The 20,291-nt window shown below is 37.5% G+C and overlaps 1 protein-coding gene across 1 annotated transcript in view; it reads right to left on the bottom strand.

The window, feature by feature from the left end:
- Window positions 1-13,042, bottom strand: part of ptprga (protein tyrosine phosphatase receptor type Ga) — a 256,694-nt gene extending 243,652 nt beyond the window's left edge. Inside the window, exon 1 of the mRNA XM_088636210.1 lies at window positions 12,471-13,042. Within this exon, the coding sequence (XP_088492336.1) occupies window positions 12,471-12,558 (88 nt within the window). The 5' untranslated portion in view covers window positions 12,559-13,042. The remainder of the gene's footprint in view (window positions 1-12,470) is intronic.
- Between the last annotated feature and the right edge of the window lie 7,249 nt (window positions 13,043-20,291).

Genomic DNA, 20,291 nt, shown 5'->3' with positions numbered 1-20,291 from the left:
ATAGCCAAGAGTATCTTACCACATCATAAACATATACTGGATTTCAAAGTGGAAGACAAAACATAATTCAACCATTTTTGCAAACAGGATTTCTTGGGTAGTATCAGCCATGGGGAAGTTGAATTTCTGCATGTTACAATCCACAGCAAAAAGAGGAAAAAAACACCAAAAAGTAAACCTTATTACACAAAGTTAAATTAAGTTAACCACAATCCTTATTTAAAAAGAAATGATTGTTTTGCGGTGCAACCCTCATAATTAAACTGATCTTAATAAAATGATAAATTGTGCAAAAAAATAAACATTACCTTTTAAACAAATCTCAGAATACAAAACATTCACTGCATTCAACAGGGCAGATCCAGGTCTCCCTGTACTCCCAAAGAACCTAGTTTTCGGTTGCACTAATGTGAAAAAAAAAACAAAAGTTACTGGAAGAATTTAATGAGAATGTTCTCTGATTTTGGATTTTGCGCACAAAATACCTCTTGACATGGGGTTATCTCATACCTGTGTAAGACAGTGGATATCAATCTGTTCAACCATTTTGAGCAGAGCTGCCCAATCCAGATTCTGGTAGACTGGTGTGAATGCAGATTTTCATTCCAGCTCAGCTGTTAACTGGCTCAATTAGCTTGTTACTAGCTTAAATGGACCAATTTAACAGCTTTTCACAACTTTACGCATACTTTAAAGAGACCTAAAAACTGGCAGACAACCGGCTCACCTGGACCAGGAATTGGACAGAGCCGGTCTTTTATGTTCAGTGCTGTGACAAAGATGGATATCAGGCATACAACACCAAGGCACAGGACATTAACTGTCATGTGACCTTAACCTCAAGATTATCAACAGTATGTTGGCTGGTTCCATTAAAATATATACTTAAAGTGCATTACTAAACTTGAATAAACAAAGTAGTTCAAATAGGTAGCTGTGTCAGCATGCGTAGACTGCAAAGGAACAAGTAAAGGTTTATTCCATGCTGAAAAGAGAAGAAAGGAAACAAAACATTGCAATTCCTTTCTTCTCTTTTCAGCATGGAATAAATCTTTACTTGTTCCCTTGATTAAACAAAGGCTTGTATTAAAATTGCAGCATCAAACAGGCAGAGCAAGGATCTTCAGAAAACAACATTACTCAGGTTTAACCTTGTGGGGTTTCAAACATGAGCTGCAAATGAAAACAGCTTCAAAAGCAACACCAAGGTTTCTAACTTTCATCAAGGGTTTGATTTAAACTTTTTCACCAACACTGAAGGTACTGATTTTGCAAAACTAACATTGTGAGTCTATTAGCATGGACTCAGCATTGTCTCATTGTTGGTTGAAGTTCAGGTTGCATTCATATCTTAACGACAGACAGAAAAGTCTCTGTAAAGGACAGCTACCACATAATAGCATCTGATTCAACCTGCAAGTAAGCCTGAAAGTCATTAGCATAGTCTCAAAACCCAAGTCTGAGATAGTAAATAACCAAGAGCCATATACAGTGTACTAAGCATTACAATCATCTACAGTATACTGTGCATCTATTGCTTAGTATATAACAGTGCATGCAACACATTCACAAGGTTATCACAAACTTTATAAAACCACTATATAGCAGAGGAGCCTACATTCTATAGAACAGACATGATATATGTAAATCTGTAATTCTGTTTAACATCTACATGAAATCTACTGTGAAAGTCAAAGGTTAGGAAGATGGGTGAAGACCATGGGAAGCAGTACAAGCACATCTATAATGAAAACTCTACAACACGTGCTTCTTGATGTGCCTAGATGTCACACATGATCAAGTCTGGTGAGTAAAGCAGAATAACTCTCAGAATTAGTTCACAGGAAGGGTTGCAAAAGAGGTCCTAGGATTTCAGCCATGTAGCATTGAGCTGTCAGGGTACAATCAAACACAAGCTCCCCTGATAAGGGGCATGTTGGTCCATTTTCATGTTTTTGTTTCTTTTCACCAGGCTTGACATTGATGAGTAATATTACTCGATCACCTGTGCCGAATCAACTCTATCCCTAACAAAGTGATCAGTGCTTAGGCAATATCATCAATGAATCAAAGAGATGCCAAAACAATAAAAATCTGTATACTTTTAAACACATGTAAGCATAAAAAAAAATCTTTTGATACTCAGTATATAAATACTAAATAGTAAAGGTCCCAGTACAGAACCCTGTGGAACACCCTAAGTAAATAAGACAACATCAGTTTTAAAACTGCAAAATTTACATGTTATTTCCTAGTAGGAAGAAGAGAAGGGGTAAAGTAATAAAGCAAAGTACCAATGATCCATACATAATATTCTAAGCAATCTAGCAGAATGCTACAGTTGACAGTATCAAAAGATGCACTTAAATCCAGAAGCTTCTTCCAGAAGAATAATATTAAGTCATCAGAATTCAGAAGAGCCATCAACAAACACTAACTACCCTAAAAAAGGACTGCTGCAGTAATGCATCTCTGTCCAAACCCTCAAAATGAAATGTGTCAAAGAGCTTATTAGATGCTTGTTAAATTGCAGCTTTGCTTCATGTTACAGAACTTGTGCTTTTAATTTTGCATACAGTAAGGCACTACTTTTATATATTATTTCACAAAACTACCTTTAGGCCAATAGTGCAACCCTGGGCAACATGGTGGCTAGCTGTGGGTTCAGTTCCAGACCTGGGGTGCTCTGTGTGTGGAGTTTGTATGTACTCCCCATGTTCACATACTGTAGGTTTCCTCTAGGTGCTTTGGTTTCCTCCCACGTTCCAAAACTAGGTTAAATGGCTTCTGGAAACACTGGCCCTTGATGCGAGTGTGTACCCTGCCTTGTACCCATTGCTTACCATGAAACTCAATGCTTGGGATTGGATTGATGGAACAACAACCCTAAGAACTTTAGACACACACACTTTCTGAGCCTCTGCCTCCTTAGTAAGTGTTTCATAGTGGGTTTTTAAAGATTCTCTGAGCCTTCTGATACAGACACAAAACTTATCCTGTTTTAACTAGTCTCTATTAATTGCAGGATCTTAAATACATAGCATTATGTGAAAAGTATATTAAAAATACAGAAGACATACTTACTGTCTTTGGAGGTAATAACATGATTGCAAACTCTGTGGAAACTGAAGTGTCACTAAAAATATAAAGGGAATGTAAGGCTGGAGACACTTCCTTCAGCAGGAAAACTCCATTCCTCCTGTTTTAATGTGGTTTTGAAATGTAGTTATAAAAAATAATTTTAAATTAATTAAAGATGTATCTGATTATATAAGCAGTAAAAGAAACCAAAGACTCAAATCCATGGTGTGGACTTTTGGAGGTGGAATCAACTTCTATAACCCAGAATTCTTGGGAGGGTGATAATTGCTTTTCTGGATTTTTTTCCCCCAAGAACGAAGAATCAGAAGTGCAATTTCAGTTAAGAAGTTGACATTTTTTTTTAAATCTAGTGAGTAATTGCTTTTCAAAGCCTGCAGTCTTTGCCCACAATGAGGAAGGTGCTCATATAGTTCAACATGGGCTTGCCTAGCTGTCCTTATCACTGTCTTGATAACAATGGCAAGAACATTTTTCACCCCAGACTAAGTCATTTGTCAGATTCCCATTTTGAACTGTTACACTGAAGTGTCATCAACAAGGAATTGTATTACTCATATACATCCTTAAAGCTACGTGCAGTTGTCCTTTATTGATGCAAAAAAAACTACATTAGTACAATTTAAAAGCAGTATCCAAATTAGCTAGTTGTTTTCAAAACTATCTTTGTGCAGCTAGCTACTGATGTTGGGATTCATTTTAGGAAATATTTCATAATGCCCCAACATGAGTAGATTATAGCTTTTTCAGGATTGTTGCTTATTCACCAGACAATGTGCTTTCCAAAGAATAAAGGGGGCAAAAAAGATCTTCTCTGCCTGAAAATGGCACTGTGATGAGATTATTTTGTGTGCAAAAACGCAACACAAACAATGTCCACATGATGAAAGGTGAATCCAGCCTGAACAATTATCTGTTTTATCAATGGCTTTTTATTTCAGTCAACCTTTGAGCCATGAAGCAGCAGCAACATGTATCCATACCAGCACAGCGATCCTCTTCCCGGCAGCAAGCCAAGTCTTGCAGCTCATTTTCACAGAAGTTATTGAGGCGAGTTGATTTTTTTTCAGTCTGATAAGTGGTCTGAGCCTTTGTAATATGGTCTAGCGCTACGTGAACCAAAGCAGCCCAGTATGCTCATGCTTCTTTTTAAAGCATTTAAAAAAAGAATAAAGTACTCGGAAATTGTGTCTGAACACATTCTTTGATTCACAGCTGGCTCCACTGAAGTTAAAAGGGACAAATCAATGAACTGAGGAAGGGACAGCTTTCAAGCAAAAAATATTTGCTTCATTTCTTTTATGACAATTATCACTCAGTATTTCTAGACAGAGAAAAGAATTGGGGAAGTCAAATACAAGATTCACTGGTAGCAGGATTTCCGATGGATATGTGACAACATGCTTAAGCCTGGATAGCTCATCATAAAATAATTCTTTATTCCTATACAAATATTCTATAAAGCACATCTTAAAACGTTCACTTCATGTACGACAGGATTAGGTTAAGCAAATTCAATTGATTAATACAGTGGATCCAACATTTTACTTAATGTTACTGTTTGAAATGGTAGATGTATAAATCCTTAACAGATTGAATACACAGAAAGCACAACAGAAAACCATGAGTGAAACTCATAATAGTCGGCAATAAACATACTAGAAATGTTTTGACCATTAAATGTATGAATATACAACTTTACTTTCTATTTCTATTTTCAAAAACACTGGGTCAGTGGGTGGTACTGCAGGAAAAAAAAATTATATAAAACACACCATCTAGTGGTTGATCTACAAAGAAATGTATAGGAACTTCATGGAGTATTACCAGAAAGAGTCGATATCCCCTCACTGCAGGAAAAGTTCTTAATATTTTACACTCCCCATGGGCAACTATTTTACAGAGAGGTGCCTTCAAGACTCAGCCAACATGTTAATTCTGCACGTCTCTTGTTCTTGGTTATCGGTCATCACAGTTAATTAAAACATCGGAACAGGCTTTGTAGGACCCTTAACATTATCCAGACAGCACATTTGTACAAATATTCCAGATATGGTAAATAGTTCTAGATAAAATCATACCTAGTCCAAGGACAGCAAACTGTGGGGGGCAAATACTTAAATAAAATGGAGACAATGAAAGAATCACAGTGCTGTACAAACAATTGGGATGAACAGAAACTTCCTCACCTCACACGGAATAGAGCATTCTCTTCCTGGAGAATCACTGTAGCATTAGCTTTAATTAGTGATTAATATGAACACCTTCTCTTTTTGCGGGCTATTTTAAGACTCATCTCAAGCACTGCTCACAACTGCTCAGATCTCCAGGACTGTACTAATGATGAGTTAAGAGATAGTTCTAGTTATAAGTCAGTCTGTTTGATTCTTCTATACTAGACACACTATTCCACCACTTTCATTTAAGTTCAATGAGCAACTTCAGCACAGTGTAAGACTACAAAACAAAAATGCAAACTGACAAAAGAAAAGGTACAGAAAGAGGCCTTATTTCAGTAAGCATCTGGAACAGTTTAGTCAGGCTACAACATACAATATAGCCTTCACACAAAAAAAACACACAAAGACCTCGTATCACACCGAGTTAAATATGCACTCTGCTTTAAAAAGGAAACTATAAAAACACTTATAAGGTAGCATTTCTCTGAGGAGAAGTCTTAAAAATATTTTTTATTGTCTGAACACTTTAATTTGTGCACCAAAACCAACTCCAAAACCAACTTTCCCTTTTTGGGAATGAAATGTCCACCAAATATAAAATTACATTTGACTTAGTTTAAGGGTGTGTTAACCTAAAACATCCTGTTTTGACTGAAGAACTCTATGGGACTCTACAGAAGTTGCTGACTATGACATTACAAAAAATTGCACACCAACAATATTAAACACATACATTTACTTGCACTTAGTAATGGAAATGTTTATAAATATAAAAAACAAGAGGACGGCACAGTTACAAGAACAATAAGGAATTTAAAAAAATGAAAATCTTTTCCATGTCCAGGGAACTATACATCCCACATTCAAATCAGATGCCGCATATAGCCTGTACCACAATAGAGAATTTAGCACTCATATCCCATTGGAACCACTGCTAGAATTTAGCAGGTGTTCCAGAAAACAACGAACATCTACCATTGTGGAATATAAAATTATTGGAACTACTATAATTTTACTCAATTTATTAAAATGAAAAACAATGAGAATCATGCTGGCTGTGTAGTTGAATTACACTTTTGTAGTGCATCTTATTGCAGGCAATACAATTAGAAATCTCACACAAAGCAAAAAATTAGCATGGGTGTACACTATCGGGTCTCATCACTTTTTCGTGTATTGTGAACTGTGGTTTTGTAATTTTAGTGAGAGGTTTGAAACCCAGCTCCCATTAAAACTGAAAACACAGCTGAGATGAAGGACCCAAGCTGAGCTGTTGAAGTACTATCAATAGAGCTTCATGCTGGTGAAGAGAATATTAAGGCATTATATGAGTATTTTTCATTCTGCCACGCTCCTTCCAATCATTCTGATTCTCTGTTTGTGTCCCCTGCCCTTGTTTCAGGAAAACAAGGCCTGCTCTGCCACCAATCCCCAGAAGCCTCCTGAATAAACTCTGCATCTTTCTACTGTGCAACCGGTTTCCATGGGTGTCAGTAACAGCCACGAGCAAATCTGCTCTTCGTCCCAACAAAATTAGACTCTTACACCACTCTGGTGAATGTCAAATGGAAAAGTTACGATCAGATAGATATAGTTTACTTCATAAGTATGGAAAATCCTACTGTTAATTGAGAGACCTTTGTCTTATTATTGTCATTTTGAAAATAAGGCTGCCTTCAATTAAATGAATAATTGCGAAGCGGGGCTCGGATGATACATCAGCACATTTCACATATCGAGCTACAGTATATAAGTTAACATGTAACATCAGCATTTTCACAGGATCTCACAAAAAAGATCACACTAGATTCCAGACTTGTGAAACAATTATATTAATACAAGGGATGACTACATAGGAGACATCATTATTCTTCATATTCAGCAGGGTTTTAGTCTCAGTCTGGCTAAGAGGCTATCACCCAATTCATCTGCTTTAGCATCACCTCAGGGACACAGTCACCACCGTCTGTGTACCTTAAGGACAGAATAAACAGATTTTTTTTGTTCTCAAGTCAAGCACTAAAATGCACTTTATGAGAATAAAAAAAGCCTTTTTATTTGACTGCCACAACCTGGTGACATTTGTTGAAATCAGACTTTCCATTTGAACAGTCAACAACCCACAAAATAAAAGAACTAATCTAAATACGCTATTGCTTCTGTGACCACCAGCCTTCGAAACACTTGCTTTTGACATTACATTTTTTTCTTTTGTTACAGTAGTTTGCCTGTAGTATCAGATTGCTGTCTCTCTGACGCCAGAATAAACTTGCTGTCAGATGAAGGGCTTTAACAGCATCCTATCCAAAAGACTGACATCCTCTTTAGCAGAGATACTCCAACAGCTGTCACTAGGCCGAATTGCATCCTGCACTCTGCTTCTGATATTCTAGTGCAGTCCTCCCCGGCACACAGTTCTCTTCATTAAGTAACTCAGGAAGAGCCAAAGCTTAATGTAGAGAGAACATAAAAGGGCATCATTTGTTTGACTCCACTCTGTAACATTTACTAGTCATTCTCATTCCCTTCTCTGATATCACTGCTGAGTTGTGTTTGCATTCAAAGTACCCCGTCATCCATCGCTCCATCAGTATTTGAAAGGGAAATCATGTCCTGATTTGTGTTTCTGTCTGAAACCATCACTCATAGGGACCAACAGGAAAGGTTGCATTAAAAAGTGTCATCTTCACTGCCTGAGCATGTCCAGCATACACCATTACTTCACTAATCACTTCAAGTAGACTGCTTTGACCAACAGCCCCACACAGGAAACATCTAGGCATTATCCAACAGGACGAGAAAAAAACCTGTAGCTGATTTCAATTACAATTTCAAACCCTTCCAGAGAATTATGGGAAATGTCCACCCTTCCTATACATAATAATTCAAAGTCTTGACTGTTTCTTCCCACCCGACTGAAACAATGAAAAAGCAACATGAGAGCCCTCTGTTGAAAGAAACAAATTATACAGCACTCCATTAAGCTTTAAAGAAATGAAGAGAGAAAGGAAAGCAGTCTGGAATCTTCGTAACATATCCAATGTTACTCATTCCCTGTGAACACATTCTATAGTCTTTAAGCACATGCCTAAAACCGATTAAGGAAAGAATTAGTTGACCAAGGGAGGAATAATTCGCAGATTTTTAGCTAATAAGAAGCTTATGCTTATTTTCTCAAAACATAAGACAAAGAAAGACTAAAAAGCCTTCCTTCCTCTTTCATTATTCTGAACTCTTAATTTAAAAATCACATCTTTATTGCAGTCTGACAGAGACCTACACAGTTAACTTTGCAAATCCAAATATCTTTTAATCTATCGGTTAAGATGCGACAAAATGATGACAGGACCTGCATCTGATAAAGAGACCTGGCAGGTATTAGAGCTAGTTATGTCCAGCATTATACAGACAAATGCTTCTCATGAAGATGATGATTATGATAATGTTGTTACTGAAACCAGGTGCACAACTAATCATCTACAATGTCGACCTTTACCATCGCACAGTGGGAATTTTAAAAGTCCCACTTTCCTGAGCATGGATAAAAACGGGTTACTGCAAAGTATCTTTAAAAAACGGCATTTAACTTTTGGAAAAAGAGAATATACTTGGCTGCAGGCCTCTCAAACAATGAAGACCAGTTTCATGAAACTATTCTAGAAAAATATTTAGGTAAACAACTCCATTGTAATTGAAGTTGTACTAAAACATTTATATGGAAATAGATAAATCTATGCGATTCAAAAAAACATATGGATGCATTACTAAATCCAGGTGCAATATTGGGGCCAGAGTACCTCTATAGAATGAAATGTCTTGTATTCAGCAATTTTGCATTTACTACAGCTGTTTTGCAGGTCCATTGCAAAGTCAGCATGATTACACTTATCAAAAAAGTAGAGTACAGTGATACCCATTTTCAAGAGCATAAAAAGAAGCACTAAAATTCAGAATTCTAAAAGGATTCATTTTTTATTACTCTTTTTATTCTTTTGATTAATTGCATCCATTTACCATGCTTTTCTTCATAGATGAGGTCACATTATCATAATCATTTCTCAGATAGTATGTTATTTTCCATAAGACACTGTAAAATCCTAGCGATTATCCTGTAGTGTTACATAAAAATGCACTCATACAGGCTACATTTATCAGAAGATCATCTTCCAAATTAATGCCATGCAGCTTCCTCTATTGGATAAACAGTACTTCGGTAAAATGACAATGAAATCACACAAAATCTTTTTTTCTTTCTCCGGTTGTCACTCTCTAAAGAGCAAGGGCTGTTTAAAATTGGCTGTGTGTCCAAACAATACAATGAGAGGCTTTATTGCAATTCTCAGTCCAAGACAGCCGGGATTTCTGGCAAAAGGTTTAATGGAACCTTTACAGCTACCATAATAAAACAAGTGCCACACATTTTAAGGTGAAAAAATAGAGGATGAATAGTTTTGTTTCTTTTGTTCTTCATTCCACTGATTTTACTTAGGCAGGCACCTTCACAAAAGCCCACAAGATACAGCTACACATGCTAGGGACCTAGAGAGAGAGACAAGGATATCTTTAAAACCATGTCCTTCAGCGTGGTATCTGTCCTTTTGTGACAGTGTCTTATTATTTGAACATTAATCACTTTTCAAATGAAGTTAATAGTGTTGGATAAAGAAATTCCCGCACTGTCCCTTGCACTGTTTTGGAATCTTCCTATTGATTTATTACTCTTAGGAATTATCCAGGACAGGCTGCCTGGTGAAAGCCTGGAAAGAGCAATGAGGAATAATTCTACAATGTTGGGACCATGGGCTATTTTTAACAGTGCTGAAAGAGTGTTAAGTAGAAAATGAGGCGGCATATATATACACACACACAATTTAAAAAATAATATACAAATCTGAGTTTTACTACTCATTTTAACACCAGTATTTTTCATGGTAAATGAAAAATGTATTTTTATTAATAGTATGAAGGATTTTGTAAAAAAACAACTCTCCTGTAATAAACTCACATGTAAAACAAAATACAAGCTTTATTTATTTAAAAACTATTCTAGATATTCTGAAGAAATCTAGCCTACTCATGACATGAGAGAAACATTCAAAGGTTTATTTTAAAAGTGGGTCACTCTGTTAAAGTTTTTCCCCACTAATTTCTAGAAGAACAACTCCGTTTATTGTCATTATAAAGTCAAAATCACTAGGAATAATTTTAAAACTGGTTTTACTTTCATTAAAATTAACTTAAGCCAAAGTTCCTTTAACACTTGATTAAACTCGAACAGTCGACATCGATCGTTCAGAGTAGGTTAAACAAAATATGCTGGTTTTCCGACAGGGCAAAAAATATTTAGGCGGAATAATGTCGGTGTTGCGCCGACCTGATCAGCACGCCTTATAGACGCGGGAATGGGCAAAAAGGAAGAATTGATCTTTCTTATACATTTCGCCGCTTAATTTAAACCAGACTTAACCACCATCAATATGCATCAGGACTTGCGAGAATGTCATTGGGAGCCAACATTCAGAGCGTGTTTTTTTTCTAATATATTTCTAGTCTGTGTCTCCTAAATGTGATTACTGTAGAGTACAATATTCTCAGACAGGAAAAGAACAGTCACCAGGATCGGGGGCTGAACTCATCAAGTTTCTATTGGGCTACAGAATTAAAAACATTTTTTACTTTGCTCCCTCTATCAGTCCCAACCCATGAATCAAAATGAACTTATGTTATGCGATGTTGTTTCCTTTTTCCTTTAGATGGGTTTACAAAACAGACCGGTGTGCTAGAACTTAAAAACTCGGAAAGAGATAAGAGTACATATCCGTATTACTCATGGCTAATCGATAAAGAGTTAAAAAGACAAAGTTCTGGCAATTATAAGTCAATATCCAAAAATGAACCCAGCGAACGCTATTTCAGTATTCCATATGTTCTCAGACTCTTACATAATACATCAAATACGTGGTAGTTCTGATCGTGAAGAGAAGGGGTGTTTAATAACCCTCTTGTGTTGTTTTGATCAAAGCTAACATATTTAGAAGCCACAGCTCATATTTCAAACACGCAGCAGCATTCATTTCACAGAAACCTGTCTATTACGATCTAAATTTCTATGTGCGTAATTATTTTTGTTCTGGAATTGTTCGGTATACTCTCGATTCTGGCAGATTTGAAAACTATGGGAATCTGTTTCGTCTCTGTCAAGGTCAGCCGAAAAGGATGGTCAATCAATAACACCCCCTACACACACACCACCTCCCTTTTTTCTCTGTAAACTGGTAACAGCTGAATTATCCTCGAAACATATCGATTCAATACATCTAAAACCATTCCAAGACTCAAAAATATACACAGCTGCATAGAAACAGAGAATGTAACGGATAAAAGCTAGCCCTGCTAGCTCCGTTTTGCTTCACTCTACTCTAAATTCTGCTTAGGAGAGCACTGCGCCAAAAAACAAATGACTATTACGGGAATTTGCACAGGAAAGGGCACCAAAAAGGTTTGTCTCTCACTAAAGTCGTCGTGCAGGATCGATTTCCGATTCGGAACAAAAATCCTCTAAAAAATCTCTAGGTTCTAGAACCATTCTGCAGTGCTGAAGGGAGCTGAGCTACAGCAGAACAATCCGCTTTGCATGTGTATGCCATTTCCTGTCACTTCTTACAACTAGAATATAACTAATATGTAACAATATGCCGTTCTGCATCGCGTACATAATCTAAGCGCAGTTAACATTTCCTCACTAAACCAAGGATGTTGTGAGTAACGGATCGGTTGGGATGCGCTTTCAGCTGTAACAGCACTGGAACTGCAGCTTGAAAGTATCGTTATCATTCTGTGTTATTGGAGTTCTTTATTTTTAGGCTACAGTGATAAAAGTTAATAAAAAATAAATGCTGTCAAATTCATTGCACTTTGAACCTACCGCATTCTCTAAAACTTTACTGAAATGTTTAGCTGGAATTTGGTTTCCAAGAAGGGTATACATGTATATGTACTGTATGTGCGTGCTCTTAAGTAACTCATTTTACAGACTAGTTTTCTTGTTAAGGGCCGTATAAGCGTGAGACCTTCTGTTGTCTGTTGTGTTTTTGCACAATGTATAATTTCACTTTAGAAAAATACTACATCAAAATTTTAAAAGAAAACTAAAAATCAAAAACTTGTGGTGTGCGCCAGTATTTTACTTACCAGGATGACAGTCGGCCCAGAAAAGCACAGAGGCAGACAAAATCAAAGAAAAGATCCACCAGCGACACGATTCCAGTAGCCTCCGCATGTCACAATACACATCGAGAGCAACAAAAGCCAACTACTGACAAAAGTTAAACGTGCAAAAAAGAGCAAAGGCAAACGAATAAGAGAAAAAACAAGTTACTGAGGCAAAACCGCGGGGCCAGATGTAACTCGGCAGCAACAAATGCTAGCTTCTGTTTCGAGGAATTCTTGAAGTTACAATGGCAAAGACAGTCCTACTTGCTCAAAATCTCCTTCATGCAAACAGCTTCTTCATATCCTCACGGAAATTCATGACGGGCAAAGGAGTCGTGATGAAGCCCTGTTTAGTTTATGTACCGCGGGTGGTGTGGAGGGAGAAAAATAAAAGAATTGTCTACTAGCAGGAGCAGTAGTCCATGCAGAGAGGAGCTGGAGCGGCTCTTGCAAAAACAGAAAAGGAATAGTTGGAGCTGAGCTGGAAGCTTTCCATTCTTCCATCCAGGAAGTAGCATGTGAGCCTGAGTCTGGCAGAGACTTTAAAACAGGCTTGGGAGAAAAAGACGGAGGAGTGGGAGGGAAGGAAGGATCGCTCTCCTCAGGATCCTAGCGCCGTTAACGCCGATTTTTTCCCATCCATTACGAGAAAACCGCGTATTCCTGGGAAGGGTCGACACAGCCCATAGCCATTCTTGGAAACTTAAGGCAATAGGCAGGGCTGCGCTTGAAATGAACGCCAGGAACACAGGCACATTTTATAATCGTCAGGGAAACTAGACAGGATGTCTCAGGAAGCAAGAAAACCAGTACAGCCCGGCGAAAGCCCAAGCGAACATGCGATGTGACCATCCAGACTCCACACAGAAGGTGCACCAGTCTTGGATCGAGACCAGGACACAACAGCTCTCACGCAGCGCCAATAATAAGGCAGATGTACGATCCTTAAAAATGTCCTTGTCTTCTTCTATTCTTTCCAATTTAATCTGCCGTTTGCTTTAAACCAAATTATACATTAACGTGAATTGATTAAAAAATACAGCTATGTTTTCCAGGGGAGTGTTTGAGCGTAGGGGAGGGGGTTAATTATATATGCTTAGACTACACATTACTTTTTCAAGAACTGGGGGTTAATATCTCCTCTAAATTACGTTTCTGTAATTCCTCAGCTATTAACCTTTAAAGGTGAAATGAAGTACGGCATTAAATTGTGTCTTGGAATTATTCGTGATCCATTCGCTATAATGTAAAAATATTTAATGAGTGCTTGAAGCAATTATGTATATTTTTTTCGGTACTATAGAAACGTAAACTCATCGATTAGGTGGGAAGTCACTGGTCCTAGAGCATTTTATTGACATTTGTCTCGCTAAGGAGACAGCATATGTAAGATTATGGTTTCTAAACACAAACTTGTATTTGATTTCTGCTAAAATACTGACAGACACCCAAAGACGTCTTCTGCACAAACAGTAATCCTCACAAGGTACTTTCAGAGGTTCAACGACAGCAACCCATTAATAAGAAGATGGTCAATGGTACGGACGTTGAAAATGCATAATACTTAGTCTTCAATACCCTAATTCATACTCGCATTCAGATTCATTCTTGTCTCGGGAATGTAGTCAAGAATCTGATGAGAACAGATAGAAGGCAGAAGTTTCAAAAGAGCTGTTCAAACTCACTATACTAATATTTATTAATACTCGTTTAATTATTTTAATCCTAATCGATTTTCCCTAATCTGCCAGGTCCTTTTCGTTAGTTGAGGTTATCATAACGTGCCTCCGGACTCAAGCGTTTTAGTTCAGTTCTTTTCGAAAAGAAGTAATCTGATGCGTCCCCACGTTTATCTAAGGGTAAAATAATGATAGGGCCCTATGTTCCTGGAAAACATCTGATTTTGTCTGATAAAAATGAGACGGCGGTGTGTTCAGCAGTAATGACAACCCTGAACAAAATGACAGTCATGTTTTGTATCATAAAGGGTCAAACGAGCTAAGTGGTCTGTTTCTAATACTGATAACCATCTGTGATAAAATAAATCTTTTTTGGGTGGGGGTGGGTATTTTTATCCTGCAGTCTTCTTGAAGTTGCAGTTACTGTACCAGTGTGATGTCATTTCCTTTTAGACAACAAAAACCCTAGTGACATTAAAACTTGTGGCAACAAAACTTTGCTATCTTAAATAGAAAAGTAAAAATTGTAAAGAATTTAAAAGATAATCACAGGAGCGAGGACAACAACAAAATAGATGTTTTAACATGCGTTGGGAAGGTCAGGATAGCCAGATGAAGGGATTAAGAAATGTTATGCAATTTTGTTCTAAAGAGCAGTTATACCTCCACAACTCAGTACTGAGTGGGGTAGGATTTAATATGGAGCTCAGTTTATTTAATGGTTCAATACATTCTGATGAGGTAGTTTTCAATCAAAATCCACCCCATATTGGCAGAAAGAGATCAGATATAGCAGAACACTAAAGGCACTCTCACTAACTAATGTGTAGGACCACTGCAAGCAGGAAAAACAGTTCAAATAGGATGAAGCCATAAGATTCATAAGTATTTGCAGCTCCTTCCTTTTCCTTCTTCAGTTGTAATGGGTGGCGCAGTGTATGAGATTAAAATGTACAAGTACATCTCATTTGCTCCTCCAGCTTTCAGTAGGACTGTGATCTGTGAATTAACCTGGCCAGGGAAATTGATAGAAGCTGTTCTACTGCACTGCATGCCAGAAATGCACTCCCCAACAGAGAGACAGTACCTTTGACTGGAGTTCCTAATATTTTGGCCAGTGAATGTATAATCCCTGTTCTGTGTGAGAACTGATATGGAGATGCAGAGGCAACAGCTATATACAACTATATATCATGTGGTATTACATAATTTAACCCTATAAATGAAAACATTTTCTAAATTATTAAAATTTAGAAGAAAGTCAAATTGCAAAATGCCTTTTAGGTCAAGTGGAGTCATGCCTGCTAGCTGACCTGCAAGCAACCAGTCAGGACAGGAGACTCGTAATCAATTATTAATTGTTTTCATTGACTATGTGAGTTATGCGTTCACTGATGTGAGCCATGTTGCACTCTTCAGTACCCTAATTAAGATTGGCTTCCCTGATGTGAGAGCTCCCGTAGCTACAAGGGTGTGCCTGCTAAAGGGCTGTGATGGAATCAAGGATGTCATGTGATCTAGAAAACAATCACAGTCCGTTGTCGTTTCCAGATTTAGTGATCAACGAATGTAAGCTAAAAAGGGATAGGTTTGAATAAGGTGACAAATCAGAGTGCTGGCTGCATACAGTATGTATATATATATATGTGTGTGATAAATATCTGGTATGAAAGTAGTTTTCTATTGCAATATACAAGTTCCAATGCTGTAAACAATTATTATTTTTAGGTATTATCTTATTCATATAAAAAGGTTCACAATTAACAAAGCAATGAACTTACAGTATACTCTCTCCATGTGTTTTAAGTTAGTGTATAACCAAAAGATTTTCTGGAGCTCCTCAATGTATCTGCATAATAAAGACAACAACTCAATCAATTATGCTATACATCATTGAAATTAATTGAAGATAAGTATTTATCTTCAATTAAGGCCAAATGCAAAAATAGTAACAATTTAAAATGTATTTATCACCTCTTAAAGGTGAACTTTAATAAAAATAGTATGAATGTCTAGAGAAGTACAGAAATAAAAATGAGCTCATTCTCTTTTAGAAGATTGATCCTGTTCAGAAAAGGGCATGTAATTGCACTGTATCTGACACTAAAAGATGCAACAGAAATTTATTATCTTTTTTCAGACTCCTACCAAGAAGTCATTTTTGAAACTGATCCCTGGACAGCCTTTCAGGGGAAATATAATGCTAATCAAAATTGTATAGAATACTTTTTAAACATGATGGAGCGGAAGGTGTCTGTTCTTTGGAGAATTACTGTTCCAATATGAGAGGTAGTGTTGGAAACTAAGGAAGCATAAAATGTTGACCCGGGAGTTAACCATTACAATAGCTGCTGACATTACAATGCTGCACCACTGGGAACTGTTAACAAGCTGCTGCATACGGTATAACCATGACATCAGTAAATGCTGTACGGTTGTATGAGACCAGCATATGTTAGGCAGACTGTTGACATCACTGTAATTGGAAAGGGGTTCAGAATGAGAATTAAAGCAAAATGACATGAACAACAGAAACTATTAAAATTGTGTAACGAGGGTTAGACTTGCCACGGTTTATGTATGGATGTGGCAGTGCTTGCTCAAATAAGTAATGGAACTTACCAAACAATGTTCCAGTGCCTGTCCCTTAAACAGCTGCCACACTGTACACTTCAGTCACAATCACACAATGGAACAGGACCTTCATAAAATATTAGCTCCCATAGCAATAAAAAAGAGATAATAATAATAATAATAATAATAATAATAATAATAATAATAACAATTGCTTACACTTATATAGCGCTTTTCTGGACACTCCACTCAAAGCGCTTTACAGGTAATGGGGACTCCCCTCCACCACCACCAATGTGTAGCATCCACCTGGATGATGCGACGGCAGCCATAGTGCGCCAGAATGCTCACCACACATCAGCTATCAGTGGGGAGGAGAGCAGAGTGATGTAGCCAGTTCATAGAAGGGGATTATTAGGAGGCCATGATTGGTAAGGGCCAATTGGAAATTTGGCCAGGACACCGGGGTTACACCCCTACTCTTTTCGAGAAGCGCCCTGGGATTTTTAATGACCACAGAGAGTCAGGACCTCGGTTTTACGTCTCATCCGAAGGACGGCGCCTGTTTACAGTATTCTTTGAGACCAGGAATCATTCCTGTTTAATTTCTTTTAAGGCTTTTATGTAGTCTGGTGACCAACAATGAACACAAAATTCTAATTGAGGACTTCCTAGTGTATTTTAAAGCTTAAGCATAATTTATTCAATTTTAATTCCAATTATTATATACCCAGGTATTGTGTTTTATTTTTCTATTGTTTCCGCGCATTGTATTAATGATGATATAGGAGGATCGTATCTGCAATACATAAACACATAAACACACACATCCCATTTGTGTGTAGCTATCTGCAGCTCCATAGCACCAGAATCACCCCATTAGTGAGCTGAAGTGATGAGATGCTTTATTAAGCCTGGTGAAAATCAAGAAAGGAAAACACTGAAAGGAACAACCAAGGTCTGCTTATTAAGCACTTCAATGCAATTGGTACTGTAAATTGGAGCTATAACTCAGGGGTACTCACCAGCAGAGCAGCAGGAAGGTGTAGGTGCTACAGAACTCCACTTGTAGTGATTGATAGCAGCCTGACTGCACTGCTACATTGACCTAGTTTTGGCACCTCACCTCTGGCCCCTCCTGTGGATTGATCCTGATGGGATAACATTCCAGCAAGACAATGCATGTCTTCATGCTGCATATACTGTATTAGTAACGGCTTCATTTACATACAGTCTCTGTGAAGATGTGAAGCATGTGAAGAACGGTGAACAGGGACACACATGTCTAGATTGTTCAAGAGGAAAGGGATCACATCCAACAAGACAGTATTCTGGTGCAAAGATTGCATCACTGATGTGCAACTTGGATTGCATTGAGAGGCTACAGGCGACACTATCTTGTGACTTTCACAGGAGACCCCCTGTTGGTCAGCCCTGTTGTGACAAATGTTAATCAGCCAAATTAATTTAGCTGTGTCACCTGTCACTTGCTAAAAAAAAGATTTTGTCATTTTCCTGATAGGAAAGTGATAAGTTTCCCGTGATGCTTTTGATTATAATAATGTTATATATAGCATTTTAAGATATGTGAAAGAATACTGATGCCACTTAAAGGCATTTTTATAAGTAAAGCATGTAAGAGAAAAAATGTAAGATCATTGTAACTAGTATACCAATTGACTGATTTTCTCCTTTTTTGATTAAATACATCTGTTAATAACCATTTCCAATTCTATTGTGTTTGCATTCAGTTTTAGTTTAATACAGTGCAACTGGTTTTGTGGGAGAGCCTGTGGGATGGCCTCTGATATTTTTTCTGGAACGCGCCAAAGTACTTTTTTAGTTTTAGTTTTTAGCATATCTTTCCATTGTATAAGTATTTTCTTCACCAAGTCTTTAGTTGTGTTTTTACCTTTAACTTTTTGTTGGAAAGAATTGTATAATGCTTTTTATCTTGTTATGCAGGGTTCCTAGAGGAGTCAAATTACAATGTGTAATAGGTTAGGGGGCATCTCTAGACTATTCATATTAAGGTAATTGTGTGTAATATGCCACTGAAAGATGTAAAAACGTGTGTCCACAGGGGGACTTTATTTATTGTAAGTCAATCTGTCATGTCCAGGCATCTCATCATTTATCTGACATTTGTAAGAGAGTAAATCAATATCCTCCTTCCCCATTGACTGCACACAGTGAAATCAAACCAAACAGCTTTTACACCATTTATGACATCATGTCTTTAGAGGAATGTTGTGCATGTGACAGTGGGGCTTTTTTCCTGACAAGCACTTTTCATTCCACTATCAAAAGCATCATAAATGTCACATGTGGCAAATGCATCTTTTTAGTACTGCAAGATTATTCTGATGTAATATTTGCTTGTTTTCTTTATTCAATGAATTAATTATGCTTAATTGCTTCACATTTTTGTGAGCCATTTTTAAAAATTTAATTAGCATTTTTTCTAACTCAGAACAAGATAAAACCATTATCATTTGTATAATTATTATTTTTCTCCTGAATTCCATCTCTATCAGTGGTACCCCCCTCCATGTTATCATCCAAAGGGCCTCTGAATTCAATGCAGACAGCTGTGGTAGAAGCACTGTGCAACACAGATTTGACAGCAGCAGTCCAGCCCTACAGGCACCGTGGATCTGAGCAGGAGGAAGATCCTGTAAATAGTGTCAAGACAGAACAGGATCCAGTGCATTGGGCAAATGCCAGTTATCAGCAACTGAACTTTAATGAGAGGCACTTCACATTCTTTTGTAGCTCCATGTGGAAGCTTAATAAGTGATAGTTGGGTTTTGTGCTCCTTTCGGGGTATAAAAGGCCATCCTAGCGAGCAAAACATTAGTCTTTTCACGACTCTGAGGATTGTAACTCAGAAGTGTGACTCTCACTGAAGAAAAGAGTTTGATCAGATCAGGTGAATCCAGGGGGCAGTTTCTCACTATATTCGATATGCAGTAGATGATATATATGCCCACTGAAGAGAAGGGCTGGTGGGATTTCTACACAGTGGAAGGGAGAGTGAGATGAAGATTAATAAGGAATTAATACTGAAGATTTGTGAAGGTGTATGCTAAGGAGAAAAGAGCTCATTCCCCCAGTAAATGAAGAAATACTCCTTGGTAGACTGCTGACCTCTTTCTCAGGCTTCATGTGAAAGAAATCCATTGACTGAGGTCCAGTATACCTGCCTAAACTAGAAGCACGGGACATCATGTCCACCACCATGACCACTGCCTTTAGTTTAGGCAGGGCTACAGGGACCACTCATACAGTCACCTCAGAAAAAATATTATGTAAATGATGAAAAAACTTCATACAATTTGCCCAATTTTATTGAATGTCTGAACTTAATAACTGTAATAAAAGCCTGAGATGTGGAGTCTATGTGCACCAGATGCCTTTGTGCCTATGTAATGTCAAGAATATCTGCAAAGTGTTCGCTGATACAGCCTCAAACTCCTAAAATGGCTGGTTTGACTGCAATTAAAGTAATTCTGCCTACATTTAGACATTGTGCATTGCTGAGCAT

Source organism: Lepisosteus platostomus, chromosome 6 (genome assembly GCF_059453375.1).
Source record: "Lepisosteus platostomus isolate fLepPlt1 chromosome 6, fLepPlt1.hap1, whole genome shotgun sequence".
In the NCBI taxonomy this organism is placed as follows: Eukaryota; Metazoa; Chordata; class Actinopteri; order Semionotiformes; family Lepisosteidae; genus Lepisosteus; species Lepisosteus platostomus.
Note: the sequence above shows the minus strand (reverse complement) of the source record. Positions and strands in the feature narration are given on the sequence as shown.